General features: G+C 41.0%; 1 protein-coding gene across 3 annotated transcripts in view; it reads left to right on the forward strand.

Annotated features, from left to right (window-relative positions):
• The first annotated feature begins 9,111 nt into the window (after nt 1-9,111).
• Nucleotides 9,112-21,443, forward strand: part of LOC142149051 (lysine-specific demethylase 4B-like) — a 208,013-nt gene continuing 195,681 nt past the window's right edge. For all 3 annotated transcript variants that reach the window (XM_075204831.1, XM_075204835.1, XM_075204834.1), the window contains exon 1: nt 9,112-9,287. In XM_075204831.1, the coding sequence (XP_075060932.1) occupies nt 9,127-9,287 (161 nt within the window). In that variant the 5' untranslated portion in view covers nt 9,112-9,126. The remainder of the gene's footprint in view (nt 9,288-21,443) is intronic.

The following is a 21,443-nucleotide window of genomic DNA, read 5'->3' on the forward strand; positions in this document are numbered from 1 at the left end:
GATATATAGGGTTGTATTTCCTTCGTCTATATTTTTATTTATTGCAAATAAACTTTTGTCCTCTTTTTTTTCCCTTTCTTGTTTTATTTCTCTCTTAACTTCTTCTTTATAATGCTTAATTTCTCAGATTAGGAGCTGATATTTCTCACCTTGATTCAATGATGTTTTCGCGCCAATTTTTTTTTTTTTCTCCTGTCTGGCCCCAAGTGCAGATAGCTGTTTTCTGCAGCCGTTGGTAGCTGATTCAGGCAGTCCAAAATCGGAATACTTTGTTTCTGTGGGTCAGGATTTGTGGTATCAGGATCGCTGCCCTAGCAGTAATGACCACTTCTGTTTCTGCTGCTTGCTGTTTGAAACTCCTATGCGGGCACCGCAATGGCGCCCAAGCGCGCTCTGGGGAAGAGCTGGCCTCCGGTATTCGGGCAGATCGTTTTAACGTTTTACCCTTGGGTTCATAGACCCCTGCGGCGCTGCGGGGAGGTTTTCTGTGCTTTTCCGCACACTCTGTCCGCTCAAACCTGGCCTTTTCTATGTGTAGTCACCAGAGCTCTCTCACAAGGGTCCGGCCATGTCGGCTTACAAGCCACGCCCCCAAGATTGGTGCATTTATAACATTTTTGGATCTGACTGTATTGGGATGAATAAATCTCATTAAAGTAGTACTAATTACCTTTGGTCAAAATATCTTCAATAATATCTACTGGATGTTTTATTAAAATATTACATTGGCCTGTTAACTATACTCAACCATTTACATATATTAGGGATGTGCACCGGCGACTTTTGAGGTCTCGTGTTTTGTGTTTTGGATCCGGATTTTCGTTATTTTTGAGGTTCGGATTTGTCTCGCAAAACACTTGACGAAAGGTCTCGGTTCGGATTTAAGGTATTGGATTCGGATTTTTTTTGAAAAAAACATAAAAAGTTTAAAAATCAAGTTTTTGGGCTTATTTTCACTCCTAGGCTATTATTAACCTCAATAACATTCAATAACAAGCATTTCCACTAATTTACAGTGTATTCTGAACACCTCACAATATAGTTATTAGTCCAAAACGTTGCAACAAGGTATCTTTCTGGACTGCGTAGAGGAGTGGGTCACCACAATATATATTAAAAACCCTGAACTTTTATGATTCGCACCAATAATTGTACCTGGACTGCGTAGAGGAGTGGGTCACCACAATATATTAAAAACCCTGAACTTTTATGAATCGCACCAATAAATGTACCTGGACTGCGTAGAGGAGTGGGTCACCACAATATATTAAAAACCCTGAACTTTTATGAATCGCACCAATAAATGTACCTGGACTGCGTAGAGGAGTGGGTCACCACAATATATATAATAAGAAAACCATCAACTTGTTTGATTCGCACCAATAAATGTACCTGGACTGCGTAGAGGAGTGGGTCACCACAATATCTTAAAAACCCTGAACTTTTATGAATCGCACCAATAAATGTACCTGGACTGCGTAGAGGAGTGGGTCACCACAATATATATAATAAGAAAACCATCAACTTGTTTGATTCGCACCAATAAATGTACCTGGACTGCGTAGAGGAGTGGGTCACCACAATATATTAAAAACCCTGAACTTTTATGAATCGCACCAATAAATGTACCTGGACTGCGTAGAGGAGTGGGTCACCACAATATATATAATAAGAAAACCATCAACTTGTTTGATTCGCACCAATAAATGTACCTGGACTGCGTAGAGGAGTGGGTCACCACAATATATATAATAAGAAAACCATCAACTTGTTTGATTCGCACCAATAAATGTACCTGGACTGCGTAGAGGAGTGGGCACTGGGCACCACAATAAAATATATAAAAAACCTTCAACAGGTCTGCATTACACTACACATACGGCTGCTCCTCCATCCTCTCCATCATATACATGTTGGAGTTTTAGCGTGTGACAACCTCTTGTTTTTGATAATGTCAGTGCATTTTGAATATTTTTCAATTTGCCCCACACCACTGAATGTACTTTATCTATGATACGCATCTATCTATCTTGACTGCGTAGTGTGGTGGCCCCGGTACACAATTTGGTACCGGGGCCACAATAAAATAAATACACCCTCCACGTGTCAGAATTCCACCAAACAAGTATCTGGACTGCGTAGTGGGGTGGCCCCGGTACCCAACTTGATACCGGGGCCACAATAAAATAAATACACCCTCCACGTGTCAGAATTCCACCAAACAAGTATCTGGACTGCGTAGTGGGGTGGCCCCGGTACCCAACTTGATACCGGGGCCACAATAAAATAAATACACCCTCCACGTGTCAGAATTCCACCAAACAAGTATCTGGACTGCGTAGTGGGGTGGCCCCGGTACCCAACTTGATACCGGGGCCACAATAAAATAAATACACCCTCCACGTGTCAGAATTCCACCAAACAAGTATCTGGACTGCGTAGTGGGGTGGCCCCGGTACCCAACTTGATACCGGGGCCACAATAAAATAAATACACCCTCCACGTGTCAGAATTCCACCAAACAAGTATCTGGACTGCGTAGTGGGGTGGCCCCGGTACCCAACTTGATACCGGGGCCACAATACCTCCTCCAAACATGCTACAGACAATTCGTCATTGAGATCCCATTAAGTATGTTAAAGACAGACAGGGTCCAAGTGTTATTAGTTGACTTTGTAAAGAAAAAAACTGTCCCTGTTGCACATAGTCGTGCAATGAAGACTTACTTTTTCATTTAAAGGCACGATCTTTCAAGTGTAGTGTTTGTAAGTCTAAGTCATATTATACTTTTGGTAAAATTGGTTTTTTTTGTTCCTCTTTATGTTAATTAATTAGTAATAGAATTAAAGTAGGAAATAGAATTAAATAGAATTAAAGTAGGAAATAGAGTGGTATAGAGTTGTAGTGTGGTATAGATAGAGTGGTCCACACAATATAATAATAAAACCCTCAACTGGTCTGAATTCCACCAAACAAGTATCTTGACTGCGTAGTGTGGTGGCCCCGGTACACAATTTGGTACCGAGGCCACAATATAATTAAAAAACCCTCCACGTGTCGGAATTCCACCAAACAAGTATCTGGACTGCATAGTGGGGTGGCCCCGGTACCCAATTTGATACCGGGGCCACAATACCTCCTCAAAACATGCTCCAGACAATTCGTCATTGACAGACCCCAGACAGACAGGGTCGTAGTGTTATTGTTTGACTTTGTAAACCCAAAAAAATGTCCCTGTTGCACTTGCACATAGTCGTGCAATCAAGACTGACTTTTTCATTTAAAGGCACGATCTTTCAAGTGTCAGAAAGAGAGAGAAGACACAGGAGAGGAGAGTTGTAGCTGGGGACCTGGGGTGGAAGCTCCCAGGCTCCCCCAGCATTGCCTGGAAGTCTGAGCGTGGTGACTGAGCCAGGGCAAGGAATGTGTGCCCTGGATGAGGGGGAGAACTCCATGCCACTATAGTGAACCCAAGAGAGAGGGGGACACTGCACATGGAAGAGGCCCTGGAGTGAGGGCTGCTACAAGAGGCATGGTAGCTGTAGTGTCAGATCCTGAGGCTGAGAGTACACAGAGTGACGTGTCAGAGCACAGGAGACATTATCCCCGCAGAGGAGGGATGAGCTGCAGTTGAGAGGTCTGCTGTTGAAATAGGACATGCACACTTTAACAAACCAATCATTTCAGCGACAGGGCCTACCAAACAACTTTGACTGAAATGATTGGTTTGTTTGGGCCCCCACACCAAAAAAGCTATTCATCTCTCCCTGTACAGACTAAACAGGCTCTACTGAGGCAAGATGTCGTCCTCATCCTCAACCTCTGATTCCTCTCCCCCTACAGTGTGTACTTCCTCCTCATCACACATTATCAATTCGTCCCCGCTGGACTCCACAACCACAGGTCCCTCTGTAGTATCTGGAGGGCAGTGCTGTACTTCATTGAGGAATTGATTATTCATTTTTATAAATATCATTTTTTCAACGTTGTGAGGAAGCAACCTCCTTCGCCGCTCACTGACCAGGTTCCCCGCTGCACTAAAAACTCTTTCCGAGTACACACTGGAGGGGGGACAACTCAGTTAAAAAATAGAGCCAGTTTGTACAGGGGCTTCCAAACTGCCTTTTGGAGTTCTACCACGTCACTACCTCTAGTTAATTTAGATTGCAAGGCTTGTAAATATAAATACTTTGAAGATAAAAAAAAGCAGGCTGCACAGACTGTGGAGCTAGAAAGTGAAATTAAATGGACCACGTTACTTTGGTGGCTATCTATGCCCCCCCCCCCGCCCTACACTTGTAGTTGAATATAAATAAAGCAGCCTGCATAGACTGTAGAACTAGCAATTCAAATATACAAAGAAATGGACAAAGGCAGTTTGGTATCTGTCTGCATCAGATCCCCTCTCCACTAGGAGTAAAACAGAAAACTTTTCAGCCGTTATATAATCTAGAATATAAATAGAAATTGAGAAATGCAATTTGGTATCTGTCTGCATCATAATCATCAACATCCTCCTCAGCGCCAGCTACATCAATATCCTCCTCCCAGTGCACAACATTCACACCTTCATTAGCCAAATCTGTAACTGGACTGTGGGTGATCCTTCCAGCATATGCAGAGGGCGTGCTGCAAATGCTGGATGGAGTCACCTCTTCCCGTACAGTGATGGGAAGGTCAGGGTTCACAACCAACAACACCCTTGGACTCGCCTTGGGGATTTGTGATGTCATCTGTTTAGAAGGCAGAGTTCTTTGCTGTTTTGTTGTTGTTGCTGACAGCATAACTCTCTTAAATTTTTTGTAGGGGGGGGGAGGAGGGCTTTGATCCTTGGGTGAAGTTGGACCACTAGTCATGAACACGGGACAGGGCCTAAGCCGTTCCTTGCCACTACTTGTCGTAATTGGCATATTGCCAACTTTACGTTTCTCCTCAGATGATTTTAAGTTTCTTTTTTTGCTGTTTTTTGAGAACTTGGGCTTTTTGGATTTTACATGCCCTGTACTAGGAGATTGGGCATCGTGCTTGCCAGACGACGTTGATGGCATTTCATCGTCTATGTCATGACTAGTGGCAGCAGCTTCAGCATTAGGAGGAAGTGGGTCTTGATCTTTCCCTACTTTATCCTCCAAATTTTTGCTCTCCATTATATGTAGCACAAGATACTGCAGAATGTGTGAACTTGGTAATATTGCAGTACCAATGGACTTATAATGCTGGATTGGTTTTGCAAATTTGGTTATAATTATTATATATTTTATTTTTTTTTAATTTTTTATTTTTTTTTACTTTTTTTTTATTTTTTACAAACTTGGGAATAATGGGGAAATAACTATGCCCTTAGAAGCACAGAGCACAGGACACAGCACCACTGGACTGAACAGGACACGGCACAGGACCCAGCAGCACTACGGAACTCAGCAGGACAGAGCACAGGACACAGCACCACTGGACTGATACTGCAGAATGTGTAAACTTTGTAATATTGCAGTACCACTGGACTTTTACTGCTGAATGTGTGAACTTGGTAATATTGCAGTACCAATGGGCTTATACTGCAGGATTGGTTGTGAAAATTTTGTGGTAATTAAAAAATATTAAAGTAGTTTTTGGTATTTTATAAAAAAAAAATTTTTTATTTTTTTAAACACAGGGGAATATTGGGGAAATAACTATGCCCTTAGAAGCACAGAGCACAGGACACAGCACCACTGGACTGAACAGGACACAGCACAGGACCCAGCAGCACCACTGACCTCAGAAGGACAGAGCACAGCACACAGCACCACTGGACTGATACTGCAGAACACAGCACAGCACAGCACAGCACAGCACAGCACAGCACTAAACAGCACAGAACTAAACAGCACAGAACTAAACAGCACAGAACTAAACAGCACAGAACTAAACAGCACAGAGGACCACCTAACACACCCTCCCTCTACCCTGATCAATGCCCGAGTGAAGATGGCGGCGACTAGCGGGGAATTTATAGGATCCGAGTATCGCGAGATCCGACAACGGGATTATGAGTCAGAGCCTCAGTTTCACTTTTGAATTTGGCGCCAATACCCGGATCTGTCTCGGATCCGACTCGGATCCGCAACGTTCGGGTGGGCTCGGATTTCAGAAATCCGAGCGCGCTCATCCCTAACATATATGTGTAACTAAAAATTTTTTTTTTAAAAAAAAAGGTTTATTTTTATTGAAAATTTCAAACATTTTTTTTATTTGTACAAAAACACATTCTTGAGGAAGGAGTTCCATCGGAAAGTTCACTTTATTTGAAGAATCTTCATAGAGGTACTGCACTGCTCACTTATTGGAACTGAAATTTCATTAGATTTTCATATAGTTAGCTTTTAGGTAGTATATTGTCAAAAAATAAAAAACATTTGTAGTGGACACCTCACTGCTTCGCTCTGCATATTAATGTACAGTAAAAAAAAAAAGATGATCTATGTTGATTTGTTTCGTGGAGATCTTAGAAAAGAAAAATGATGTAAGTAACATTAAATTAAGATACAATTTTCAGGTAATCATTTACTTAAAAAAAATAAGGGTCAGCAATATTGTCAAAATAATTTGGTTATCAATTGACAAATCCAAATCACATCACTCCCTTACATATAAATGCAATACAAAAATTTTACATTGTACTGTAATGTCCAAAACAAAAAAATACTCCCTCATCATGGATGTTTTTTGGCTTTTCTTACCCATTATCACAAATGGTAGAGAACATCCTCCTTTGGTGACAGGTAGACAGTTTGGCATCATTCCTGTATATTGGATGACAAGGACATTATTTTATTATTTAACTACACAAATATAACTTGGACCTTATTACAAATTAAAAATACTTACATGAAAAGAAATCTTCTATTACACGTTGACGGACATGAGTTACAAGCTCCTCCATCTGTCCTACCTCAGTAGAAAGGTCCAAATCGAAAGAAATCTCTGGATCTATATCAACCCCCAATCGGTTTGCTATACAAATATTGTGCAGAATACAACAAGCAATAATTATATCACAAACTTTAGAGGGTGAATATAAAAGCACACCGCCAGACCTGTCTAAACAGCAAAACCAGCTTTTAAGTGCACCAAATGTTCTTTCAATTACATCGCCTACAAAAAAAAAAAATTACAAATCTTTTTAGTAGCACTGGCACATCTTTACAATTTTTGGGGGGTTTTGCACTAAGCTTGGAATAAACATTTAACAAACAAATCAAAAAATAATTACCAAGAAGCCAGCCATGTAGAAAGGATCTTGTTTCGAAATTCCAGAACAAGGACGACTGTTGCAAGATGAAAGAGTCATGGACCTGGAAATCCAACAACAACATTGGTGATTTTTTGGGTTGCATCACACACCATCTGAACATTTATGCAATGGAAGAGTTTTCGATCACCCAGCACATTTGGCATTTGAGACAAAGCCTAAAAATTAGCTTTGACCTCACACCACTCATTGGCAGACTGCGGCAAATTCATAAACGGTGCAGTGTGCTTTTTGAGGGCATTTAGGACCTGGAACATGATCCTAGAAAAAGTGGGTTGGGAAAACCCGGCAATAACTGCCAAGGTGGGCTGAAATGTTCCTGAAGCAAGAAAATGCAAAGCACCAAGCAGTTTGGCAAGTCCAGGGACTGCTCGGTTACTAGGATAATGAGGTTCCAGGTCCTGTTTTTCAATCTCATACAGATTGTAAATTACAGAAGAGGATAGGCGATAAAGTCTTCTCACCTCCTCCTCGGGCAATCCATCAAGCAAACGCCTGTTACGGTACAGACGTGTCCTGGGGATTTTACTCCTACTTGCCACTATTGACAATACTGCCATTACCTGTCCACCATTCTCTCCCACAAACTTATATGTTAATTTTGCTAATTTTTAGGACAAACAACACCAAACAATACGAAATCCGCGATAATCCACCAGGAAATACTTCAGTCAAATGCTGGAAAAGGTTGTGTGCACCAAAAAAAGAATCACTCAGGTAACTGTAATTTCTCCACAAAAATCTCCTGCACCACTGTCCACTCAAGTGATTTTGAAAAAAAAAAAGTGTGTCAGTTAATTTAAAATAAAAAAGGACTGCACCACTGAAGTTATTTTGAAAAGGGGAAATTTGTAAATTTTATTATTTACTTTGACTGTATTTTTAAAGAAATATTTATCCTTTTTCATTTTGATGTGATTGTAATTAACTTATATTACATTTTTTTTTATCTTTAATAGCTTTTTCTAGGAACTTTTAACTAATTTTTATTTTTTAGAGCAGACCAAGGAGGTGCGAGATGAAACAGCATATTTGCCTGTTTTACCCACAGCGTTAAAAAACAATTGAATTGCTTTTAACGCGGTTGGTTCTCGACCACCCTATACCTTTAATAGAAAAATGACTGGAGCGCGAGAGGACCGTTTCTTGAAAAAAAAATAAAAAAAAATTGAATTGCGGGTAAAGTTTCCACGCTCGAAAATGATGGAAAAAAAACAAAACACTTAACACGCTCTAAAAATACAACTTGCTAACAAATGAATATGCCCCTAAGTGTCTCAGTATGGTGAAGGGTCTAAAGTATAAGGTTATTTTAAAGGCAAAAAAATGTCCAGTCCAATGAAAACAAGGAACATGTTTATTATATAGTATAAATACTGTTTTGCATAGCTGTTAACCAGCATGGTACATGCATATATTATGCCTCTTTCTAATCTTTAATAGACCCATTGTGTCTGCGATTCCACCTGTTTATTGCTTGTAACATTCTCTCGTCCGTTTCAGGTTTGGGTGTAAGTACACATTTGCAACCAATCAAGTATGTTGTCCTCCAAATACAGTACATAAGGAATGAATGCATCACAGGTATAAACGCGACAAAAAAATAAATCAAATTCCGTCCGTAGCGTCAGAGCAATCTTATGAACAATCTCAGTTGGATGACTGAGAATTATTATAATCACCGTACTGATTACTGTGTGTATCCATACGTGAGACAACTGGGTTGCTTTTGGGTTGTAGGGTTCGCTTCAGCTAATTCAAGGAAGGAGAGGCGTGTGCTTCAGTGACATTTCGTACATGTAGCCAATGGCGTTGCACTGGTTAGGGGACATTGCATGTGGCTCAACCAATCCGCAAATGTAGAGGGCTGGGCTCGAAGGAGATGCGGCCTACCTGGGCTGCGAAGCAGATTCGACAGCGGAAGTGGAACGGGAGATCTAGGAACCGTATTTATTAGGCGAACAAAATCCTCGGGGAGGAAAAAAACAAACAAACCGTACGTACATATTAATCATCCTTGATGTATGTTAGGTTTGGGCAGAGATGAATTAGTAGAATAAAGGTTCGATCTTCAATGGAGTTCTTCTGTGGTCTTTTCGGCTGGCAGCCGATATGGCCTTTTCTGACGATCCTGTGCGCGTTCATAGGTGGAAACAATTGTAAATAAAGAGCAAGTGATTCTTTCTTTGTTGACTCATTTGTAACTATGGTGCTGTTACTTGTGTGTAACGTCGTTTACACCAAAACAAAATCATCTTCCTAAGCTGGCACCCTCTGACAGTATTAAAGGGCTATTGGACGTATGTAATGCAAGTAATATATACAATATCTACATTCGGAAATATATAAGTAAACTATCCCATACCATGATCACATCTGATTCTGATATACTGGACATATTTTATTTGCTGTATGTTTGAGTATAAGCTATTATTATCTGATAACAGCCATTGACTGACATTAAGTGGGTGACTGTAGTGTCCTTAAGGCTGTTTGCTCTCTGGTGTTGCATTAACTGCGTGAACATGCGGTAAGTGGGTGAATGCCAGTAAATGGTGCTAAAAAATGCACTGCAATGTAAACGATCTTGACAGCAGGTGCCAATGCTTGTTGGGTATGTGGTCATTGGAACCAAATGTTACATACTTACTAGAGTTAACCGCTAATAAAATCATGTATTTTGACACCAGTAGGTAAGGTCACAGACAGGAATCATAATATTATTTTCCAATATATTCAATTTTCATAAACTTCTGAAATTTTAACATATATATTTCTGAATATTATTGGTAGCTTTCTATGTAAGCTTACTTTTATTTTGGGTATAGCAGCTTTTACGGTTGTACTATCACAAACTGAGGGCCTAAACATTAAGTTTTTAACCTTTAAATGCACGTAAATCGGGCATATGCAAGTCTGTATTAAACTATAAACGGATTTAAAGAAACGTCTCTTGTTGAATACGAGTCAAGGTATGGTCTGCTTTGACAGCTACAATACATTGCAGGATACGTCCAGTATATACGTGGAATATAAAGTCCCAGCGGGACATACAGAGAAAACATTCAATGATTGTCACCAGTTAATAATAGTCATTAATAAAAAAAATATTTTAAAAAATCACCCCCCCAATCTACACAATTACCTTGATGTGATTAATGTCTTCTGTACATAAAATGCATTTTTATAGTTGCTCCTGATTCAAAACATGTTCTAGCATGCATACGCGACCGTCATCACTATCACTTCACTCGGCATTCACAGTTGACTTGTAGCTGGTGCAAGTGATATGACAGAAAATCACGTACCTCTAAAATAGCCAAAGCTTGAATCAGGCACTGGTGTGAGAGCTTGAGCTTGGCATGCCTTAGCTGTACATTGACTATGTGCATACACCAGTGGATCCCAAACTTTCTCAGTTCGAGGCACTCTTAGTTTTTCCATATGTTTTGCAAGGCACCCCTACGCCAAAATAATTACCAAGTAGTCCCTTGTCTTGCTTACCACAGGCCCTGGCTGTGGCACCCCTGTGAGATCGTTGCAGCACCCCATGGAGCTGCGGTGCACAGTTTGGGAACCACTGGCATACACCCATTCCCCTCCCCATTTGGCCCAATAAATAATAGGCTGTCGTAAGTGTCCGTTGATGATTTGGATGGTTTTGCGTTCACTGGCGTATAGTCTGGTTTTGGGCATGCGCAGAGCATTTTATGCAAAATACAACTCATATTGGTATTTTGTGCTCCTTAATGGTTCGGAATCTGAATGTTTATTTTTCCGGGACTTTGCCTGTGAACTAATGGTTATTTTTTGTACCCCACAGTTCAATTCATGTTTAGTGTTTTTTTACACACAGTTTGATGCTCTGAATTGTGCATTTGCAATGTAAAATATAATTTTGTTTAATGCTGTTGGTCTGTGCCATCAGTTATAATACTATTTGGTGAAGTATTATTGGGAACTGAGATTCAATTTACTTATCTCTTAAGTTTGTTAAATCAAATCTCTGTATCACTTGGCTTTGATTCTCTTATGTATTTTGTCTGATGTTTTTGCTGTTAGGGTTACATGAATGTGATAAAGAGGATACACAGCACTGTGTTGTATATATTTAGGCACGTTCACTTTGACCAAACATTACTACAGCTTTAATTGCAGCTATATTGCTCAGACAACAATGTGCATCATATATCCCATCCCAGTACCACATAAGGACAAAGACAAGCTGGAGCACAAGACAATCTATTTTTGTTACTTCAACACAGTCTTGCATCAAGAAATGTTGTATACAGGGGCTAATGGGGGGGGGGGGGCACAGGGGCATCTGCCTCCTGGGTCAGTCCCGTAGAGGGCTGGGACACTGGGCCACCTGCATTTTTTTTCCCCTTTAAAATAGGCTGCTGAGTTGAGTCTTATTACTAGCCCCAAGCAATGATTAAGTGGAGCAGTTCCCGCTGATAAGAACCACCAGATTATGCCATTTCTTAAGCTGGGTACACACTATTGAAAATAACTTCAGATGCGATCTCTGTAAAATTTTTACCAACGACTGAAAGTCTTGATGAGTATGCAGATTCATGTTTACATACCTATGTGGTTTACCTTCAGCTCTGTGAGCTTCATCTCTCATAACCATCTGCTGAAAAGATAGTGACTCTGTACACTCTACAGATATCTGCCTATGCTGCTGGTCGTAAGTGCGTACAACCTTCCACATTTGCCCAACATTGTTCCATCGTTGATCGTGATCTTGAGGAAGTTTATGAAACAAAATCAAATGATACGATGTGCTTTACAGAGTCTTGCAATATCTTGCCAAACTGTCGTTATTGTGTGATCTATACGATTATTGCATCAGTGTGTACTCAGCTTTACTATAGAGAGAATCGTTCAGCACTGGTAATAGGATTGGCAGTAGATTTAAGTGTACTAGGCTGGAGATGAGGAAGTAATTGCAGAAAAGGTAACCACTATGAAATCTGGTGCTATATTCACTGCATGTCTTCTGACCTTGCCGATTGAATTCCTAGGCTGTCTCTGTAATTGGCCTTGGATATCTCTCCTCCCTCTATATTGAGAAATTATGCCATCTGAGATGCTTTCAATTAAGGGTGTAAGTCCCAAAGAAGAGATGTCAATTGAATTACTACAAGTGTTATAGTTTTTGGAGATCATCATCATCTATTTATATAGCGCCACTAATTCCGCAGCGCTGTACAGAGAACAAACTCATATAAGTCCCTGCCCCATTGGAGCTTACAGTCTAAATTCCCTAGCGTGCACACACACACACACACACACAAACAAAGAGGGTCAATTAACCTACCAATATGTTTTTGGAGTGTGGGAGGAAACCCACAAAGTCCACACAGATAAGGCCATGGACAGGAATTGAACTCCTTACCCCAGTGCTGTGAGGCAGAAGTGCTAACCACTAAACCACTGTGCTGTCCCACTGTGCTGCTCCAATGGCAACATCATACTAGAAAATACTTTCAAGCGGTTTGTGGTAAATGAACCTTGGGCAAATGCTGTGAGATCAGTGTAAACAGCCCTTTGGCTGCAGGCACCGTGTTATTGAAAGGATTTGGTATTAGGCTGTGTACACATGGCACTACTTGGCATCTGTGATACTAACTGTAAGTTACTTTCAACCCTGTGCTGAACACAAATAAGACCAAATGTCAAATACTAACAGTTCTCTTTGAAGGAGTTCACACAGAACCTTGTGTCTGATGTTGGGGAGTGGGGTGGGAAAGGGCAAGATGAGGGGTCATGGGATAGCACGAAGTTGGTATGCTGTACACTGGTTTGTGTATGGTGGATATGAGGCTGGAATGGTGGTGTCAAGCTGTGTATGCTGGATTAACATGGTGAGGATAAGAAAATTGTACTGGGCTCAAACTATATATGGTGATCACACAGCACTTTATGGCGGCCACTGAGGCATATGCGGTGTCCATGTTTTTTTTTTTTTTTTTTTAGAAAATATTAATCTTTGCCCTTACACACATGCTGTTAACTTTTTTGTATTAACATTTGCCTTAAAAAACTTGGCGAACATTACCTTGTGTAAAAGGGCAACTAATTCATAAATGTTGCTATCACTGCATGTTGCTGTCACAGCAAGCTATTCTGTTATCAATCGTTTTGCACAAAAGGAGGCTCTGATTGTTACTGTAAATAGTACAACAAGAATCTCACTTTCTGGAGATCCAATCCACTGCATAATTGGTGGATGTCTCTGTAGATTGTCCCTGCCTTCCACTTAAGACTTTTTAAAGGCCTATGTTTTTGATCCCTATCATAAACCATGTTACTAGGTGTTTTTTTGTTTTTTATATTATGGGATCCTTAGACCAGTTTCCATTGTACCTGGTGTCCTTGTCTCTCTGGGGTGGAGATTTGGGTGCTCCCTATTCTTCGGATAGGAGACTAAGAATAGTATGTCTCTCTGGATGCTGGGCTGAAGTAGCAGATGTCAATCTTTTGATACTTGCAGTCATTTCTCGAAGGCAGTATGTGTCTCAGTATGATACTGGGCCAGTATTTGTTGTGGAATACCTGGTTTCACAGTTGAAGATGGAAATACATAATTCCTTCAAATTACAAAATAATATATATTATATGATCTATAATAGTCTGCCTTTGGATTCAGACAATTCATCATCTGTGGAAAGCAGCGGTAGTTGGGGCAGGACTCCTCAGATGAGGAGGATGAATATATGGAGAAAGTAGGCATTATATTACACTTTATATTTTGCGAATTAAATTTTTTTTTCTACTTGACAACTTGCTCAGTCATGTCAGCAATAATGTAGACATACTCTGGATTGTCTGAAATCTTAAAGAAATCTGAAAAGAGCTTTTTTCTGGTTAATCCAAGATCGTGTAACATTCATAAAAAAGCTTTTTGTTCCATTTTGACCAAAGTTGTTTATCTCAGCAACTTTGGAAAGGTGATCATAAAAAAAATAATGGATCAATCACACGTCGACTTCGATGTCAACCGTGGCACACCAAAGCAACACGAAATCTCCAAAAACTGTCCCGTAAAGCAGAACGTCACTGGCGTAAATCTCGAAGCTCTAATGACTTCTTCACATATACTTCTGTCTACCACTCCTATCGAAATGCTCTGGACACTGCAAAACAAACATACTTTCAATTTCTTATCTATGCTCAGGCTTCTAACCCCAAACGCCTTTTCAATACATTTAATCATCTTCTCAATCCTCCCACCCCGAACCCTCCATCTACTATCAGTGCTCAGGATCTTGCTTCCTACTTCAAGGACAAGATTGACAAGATCAGACTAGAAATGGTATCCTCTTCCTCAACAAGCCATCAGCTCATTTCCTTCCCACTACCCTCTGACACCCTTTCTTCATTTGACCCCACAAATGAAGAGGAAATTTCTACGCTCTTCTTATCTTCCTACTCTACCTCCTGTCCTCTTGATCCTATTCCCTCGCAAATTGGTAGATCCCTGTCTTCTGTGCTCATTTCACCTCTAACTCAAATCTGTAATCTCTCACTCTCTACTGGCATCTTTCCATCACTATACAAGCATGCAGTGATTACTCCTATTCTAAAAAAACAAAACTCCGACCCAAACTCTCTCTCAAATTACCGTCCCATCTCTCAGCTCCCTTGCCCCTCCAAGCTTCTAGAGAGACTTGCCTACACTCGCCTCACACGCTTTCTTTCCGCAAACAACCTGTTGGATCCTCTTCAGTCTGGCTTTCGTTCTCAACACTCCACAGAGACTGCGCTGACCAAGGTTGTTAATGATCTGATCACTGCTAAGACTGAACGCCATTACTCTCTCCTAATTCTCCTTGATCTCTCGGCTGCATTTGACACCGTTGACCACTCTCTTCTCATACAAACGCTGCAATCCCTAGGTCTTCAAGACACAGTTCTATCCTGGTTCTCATCTTACCTCTCTAATCGCTCTTTCACTGTTAATTTCTCTGGAGCCACCTCTGCTCCGCTTCCCCTATCAGTTGGAGTACCACAAGGCTCGGTGCTAGGTCCTCTGCTGTTCTCTATCTATACCGCTTCTCTTGGAAATCTAATAAGTTCCTTTGGCTTTCAGTATCATCTCTATGCGGATAATACCCAAATCTATCTATCCTCTCCTGATATCTCGACATCTGTGTTGTCCCGTGTAACTGACTGTCTTTCTGCCATTTCATCTTGGATGTCCTCTCGTCAACTCAAACTTAATCTTTCTAAAACAGAGTTAATAATATTCCCACCCGCCAACAAGAGCATACCTGACATTTCTATCTCTGTTGATAACATGACCATAAATCCCACCCCACAAGCTCGCTGCCTAGGTGTAATCCTTGATTCACGCCTATCCTTTGTTCCCCACATTGACTCTATATCTAAATCATGTTACATACATCTAAAGAACATTTCCAGAATCCGCACATATCTCACACAAGACACTGCTAAAACCTTAATTCATGCACTAATCATCTCCCGCATTGACTATTGCAATTCCCTCCTTACTGGTCTTCCCAAAAACAGACTCAAACCCCTAAAATCTATTTTGCATGCTTCGGCAAGACTGATTTTCCTTGCAAATAGCTATTCCTCTGTTGAATCACTCTGTATGTCTCTACACTGGCTGCCTGTCTTCTACCGAATCCAATATAAAATACTTTTACTAACCTACAAGGCCATCAACAAAGCTGCACCAACATACATCTCCTCTCTTGTCTCAAAATATCTCCCAACTCGGCAACTCCGTTCTGCAAAAGATCTGCGTCTCTCATCCACCCTCATTACATCCTCCCATTCCCGGTTACAGGACTTTTTTCGGGCTGCACCCACTCTATGGAACTCTCTCCCTCGCACAATAAGACTCTCCTCTGTTCTACAAACTTTCAAGCGTTCTCTGAAAACCTACCTATTCAGACAAGCTTATAATATTCCTCAACCACCATCTTAACCTCACTACCTTTAGCCTGTTACACAATTTCACACAAGACAACTACCCCCGGACCAACATTGTTGTGTGACAGGATCATTTAGCTTATGAGTCACCTTACCTTTGCAGTCTGGCTGGGCCAAGATGCAAAATGGATACTTAACCTCATGTGTCAATCTCCCATTGTCCCATAGATTGTAAGCTTGCGAGCAGGGCCTTCTCACCTCTTTGTCTGTTTTACCCAGTTTGTTTATTAGTTTATTACGTTTGTCCCCAATTGTAAAGCGCTACGGAATATGTTGGCGCTATATAAATAAATGTTGATGATGATGATGATGATGTTCCGAAAAATTGACAGCCGATGGGGCCAACCAATAGTAGACCTGTTTGTCTAGGAAACAAAAGCAAGACTGTGGCAATTTTACTGTTTTTGAACTCTAGAGACAATCCACTGGAAGTTTGATGTTCTATTGCAGATATGGAACTTCAACCAGGTATACGCATGTCCACCTCTGGCCTTGATTCTAGAATTATTGAAGAAAATAAATTTTCCCTTCTGTGTTGTTTGAATTTTATAAAACATATCAGTGTTTTCCCCATAAAATTTTGCCAGCTGGGTGGCATGAAGAAGCACCCAGGTGGGGCAGTTGTGATACTTTGCAATAATATTGAAAAATGTTGGAAGTTATTGCCCACATCTGCCAGTACTGGTCAGACTGGTGATCAGTGGTCTAACACACACTGCTGGCTGTAGTGCTCAAATTGTGCATGTTCTAATAGGAGAAATTAGAGAAACTGTTGGGCTCTAAGACCTCAGTGGCAAGTTTAAACAGCCGGGTGGGGCAACCAAGATATAACTGCTGGGGAGAACACTGCTTATGGTACAGAGTGTATAGCTCTGCATTTGGCTTTTTTAATACTGTTTTCATATTATTCTAGTTGACACATTGATCATTTTCATTATACTATGTAATCTGTGAGATACTGAAAAATATGCAGAAGCGCTTAGCTTCAGGCAGATTGCTGCCTCCTTTTGATCTGCAGCAACCTTGATCAACTAGTGTCACAACTAGATGTTAGAGCCAAAACTCAGCCTATACACACAGTACCTAGGATTCACAACAGTATTACACAATATAATAATACAATTTAATAAATTCAACTATATAAAAACAATGATCAATAGTGAGGTAAGTCAACAACCCCTTTCTTTGGACCCTTACCCACACTGTCTCTAGTCTGGTTAAGTACCAGGTGATGCGTTTGCAATACTGAAATGCTGCTGGTCCACTTTGTGGAGGCTGTTTTCAGGGCAATTGCACTATTGATGTTGACTCCTCCTTGCTGATCCCAGCTGCTTCATTACATTACCCTCTACCAGAGTGATAGGAACCTGACCTCTCGTCTCCGTACTCCTGTAGGCTTACTAAGATATCAGATCCATGGGTTCTCCTGATGGGGGGAGAGGGGGGTCATGTTAGGATATCCGCACAGGAAGGTAATAACAAGAGAGTACAATAGCACAGTGTCCCGATCAGACCTTGTAGAAGCCTAGGTTTTCACACCAGTCCCCAGATTTCAACTACTCGGATCCCTCCAGTTTCTTTTTTTAAAGGGATACAAGTTCCCATGATGTGGGGCCCCACCTGGGTAGGTACCAGATATCTTGCATATGGCTGATTGGGCAAATGTCACAAACGGACTGATTGGGGTGTTGCTCTTCATTATCTGTGCCCTCCTTTAACTTCTGCTGGGTAGGCACCTGGGTGTCTGCTAGGGAACCTTATAGGAAAGTAGTCACTTCATCATGGCATCAAAGGGGATCAGGCTCCTTGATTTATAGAACCTCCCAAAGTTAAACTGTCTTCTGTTCCCAGCTTCCAAGAGAGAGAGGGAGGAGGCATATGGGGGAGGCATGGTACAGTCATACTATAAACATCTTTCTCGGTCAGAGTTAATTAGGACCGACCTATCTACATTTAAGTACTAAAGAATACAATTATAAACATTGATAACCAATACAGTAACCAACAGTACAACATCACAGTAGATTAGTTTCCCCACTGACAATATGGCTCTTGTTTTTATAATACAAGTTACATTGAGAATACATTTGAAGGGATGGGCTACTTAGTGCACTTGGTCAGTCTGCTAGTTGCATATAGAGTCCTGAGCCCATGTTGATTTGAATTATAGGCTCTATATATAACTGGCAGACTGACCAAGTGCATTAAGTCGTATAAATGAATAGCAACATAGCATAAGGCATAACAAAATAACAGATCAGCCATTTTATTGGATATTTAGACATTACCATGAATGTAAACCATATAAGCACAGTGTTCTACTCGGCAGAAAAACTATCAGTTCAAGTCCATTTTTCATACGTGGTCCTCTGACTTGGTGGTGGTGGCCGTTGGTGGGGAATCATTTGTGCTTTTTGGATTTCTTGTCCACTTTCCAAATTGCAACAGGTCCTGTATACATTGTAGAAATTGGTCACAGTGATGAGGAAAAGTTATGTTCGTGACACAATGGTCCCTAGCTTATACGCAACCGAAAGGGGAACGAATATTGGGTTAATACACTTGTCTTGCACAGGGCAACAAATAATAAAAATCCAATGCACCAGTTTGTTAAAGTTCATGGGGAAGTCTAAAAGAGACTGAATTCAGTTTACAGGGAGATGAATGTCCATGTCCATGTCCATGGAGAGGACTCTGTGCTTGAGGGAACATCTCCATCTTGTCACACTTGAGTGTTATGAGTATTCTACATAAAAGACATGATGCTTCATGTGGCACATGCTCTAAACCATGCATGTCCAACTCAAAACCCCAATTGGGCCAAATAATCAAAGTCTAAGATTTGTGTGGGCCGCAAGAAAAAGAAAAGTATCATATGCAATTTTGTCACCCTGTTTCATACTGTGCCCTCCATTTTGCTGCTTTTGCTCCCCTTCACTTAACTTTCTATTGCCTTATTTCCTCTGGTTTCTTCTCGTCTGTCTTTCTCTTCTGTCTTGTCCGTCGCGGCTCCTCTCTGTGCGCACATCACTGAAAATGTTGGGCATGATGATGTCACACCCAACATTCAGTGCTACAGGAGGAGGGCAGGAGGCCGCCGGACACGACTCATCAGGGAAGTATTTTATTTGTTTTATCTTTATTTTGGGCTGGTGGGGCTACAAAAGATAGGGGTTTGGGCCGCGAGTTTGACACCCCTGCTCTAAACTATCCTATTCTCCACCTTTCTAACACATACTTTTATGTTGCATGATGAGGATGTCTGCTATATACATTCTATTTTCATGTTACATATTTAATAGGTTGAAGTGACAAAAGCGAACACCAGGGGCATTTCTTATTTTGATATGTCCTGGTACTTGGTTTCAGATAGGCCTTAGTAGTATATGGTTTCAAGGTTATTCTCAATTTCTCCAATTTTGTGAAAAATGTGGCTTATTTGCTATGGATGTGAACTCTTCTGTTTTAGTCTAGCTTTCCAAGTTCAGGATGGATTATGGGAATTCCTATGTGATTGAAATGGATTGTAATTGTTTTCGATTGTTTCACATGGTGCACAGTCTCTTTGCCGATCTGTTAGCTGCAGGCTGATATTGTTCTTTTACTTGTCATGAGGCCAAGATTCTGGATGTTCTGCCTAAATCTATTGATTCCCTCTGTTTAGTAGGTCTTTTTTGGCTATATAGAGTTTTGAGATTCTCATATAATTGTCAATAGTGTCTCACGCTTCTGGGTGGGGAAAGAGGGAGGGGGCTGCAGAGGAGAAAAGGGGAGTGGTGAAAACAAAAGAGCAAAGTAGGTGGTTGACGAATGGAGAAAGAAGGAGTTGAGATGGAGGGAAACAGAGAAGCCTACAGTGAAGGAAAGGGGGCAGAACTAAGTTATCATTGTATAGTATAAAATCTGTGTATAATGCACACACACAATACATGGGCCTGAAGTGAAAAATATCTCTAGCTGGCCAAATTAGGTGCACACTGCTTAACACTTTGATGGATTATTATCATTCTCACCCAAGTCTACCATGATCCCAATTTTTGCCTGCCTGCTCTTTGGCCCTAACCCCGCTACCTTCTTGTGATTTTGTATCTATGGAGGAACACACTGGAAGATGTATGAAAGCAATACAAAGAAAGGTTATCCCACCGGAATACACTGATGTGTTTGACACTGTAGGCAATGCGGGTATGGGTGCGCTGCTGTCTGGGAGACTGGACACGAGCTTAAGAAACACGAAGAGCTGTTATACACTATATGGACAAAAGGATTTGGCCACATAGGTTATTGAATTGAGGTGTTTCAATCACACCTGTTGCCAGAGGTGTATAAAATCAAGCACCTAGCCATGCAGTCTCCATTTGCAAACATTTGTGATACAAAATGGGTTGTTTTGAATAGCTCAGTGACTTCCAAGCATGGTACTGTGATAGGATGCTACCTTTGCAATAAAACAACTCGTGGAATATCCAGCAGGGATGACGTTCCACGGTCAACTGTAAGTGATATTATTAGACAGTGGAAGCGTTTAGGAACAACAGCAACTCCGCTACAAAGCAGAAGTCCACGTAAAATTGCAGAGTGGGGTCAATGACTGCTAAGACCCATGGTGCGTAAAAGTTGTCAATGCTCTGCTGACTCCATAGCTGAAGAGTTCCGAACTTCCACTGGCATTAATTTAAGCACAAAAACTGTGCAGCAGGAGCTTGATGGAATGGTTTTTCATGGCCAAGCAGTTGCATGAAAGCCTCACATCACCCAGACCAATACCAAGCGTCGGATGGAGTGGTGTAAAGCACACCAACACTGGACTGTGTAGCAGTGGAAACGTGTTCTGTGGAGTGATGAATCACGCTTCTCTGTTTGGCAGTCAGATGGACGAGTCTGGGTTTGGCAGATGCTGGGAGAATGTTACCTTATTGACTGCATTGTGCCAATTGTGGCAGGAGGGATAATGGTATGGGGCTGTTTTTCAGGGTTTGGATTAGGCCCCTTATCTCCAGTGAAGGGCAATATTAATGCTTCAGCATTACCAAGTCATTTGGACAGTATATACCCTAGGGTGTTATTTCTAATTTTAAACAATATATATACTGATCATTGGTTTGCAAAATAAATCGCATAGATAGTAGTTCCACTTCATAGATTGGAATTTATAGCAACCACGGGTTAAAAGCAGACCCAT

The sequence above is a fragment of the Mixophyes fleayi genome, chromosome 1, assembly GCF_038048845.1.
Source record: "Mixophyes fleayi isolate aMixFle1 chromosome 1, aMixFle1.hap1, whole genome shotgun sequence".
Lineage (NCBI taxonomy): Eukaryota > Metazoa > Chordata > Amphibia > Anura > Limnodynastidae > Mixophyes > Mixophyes fleayi.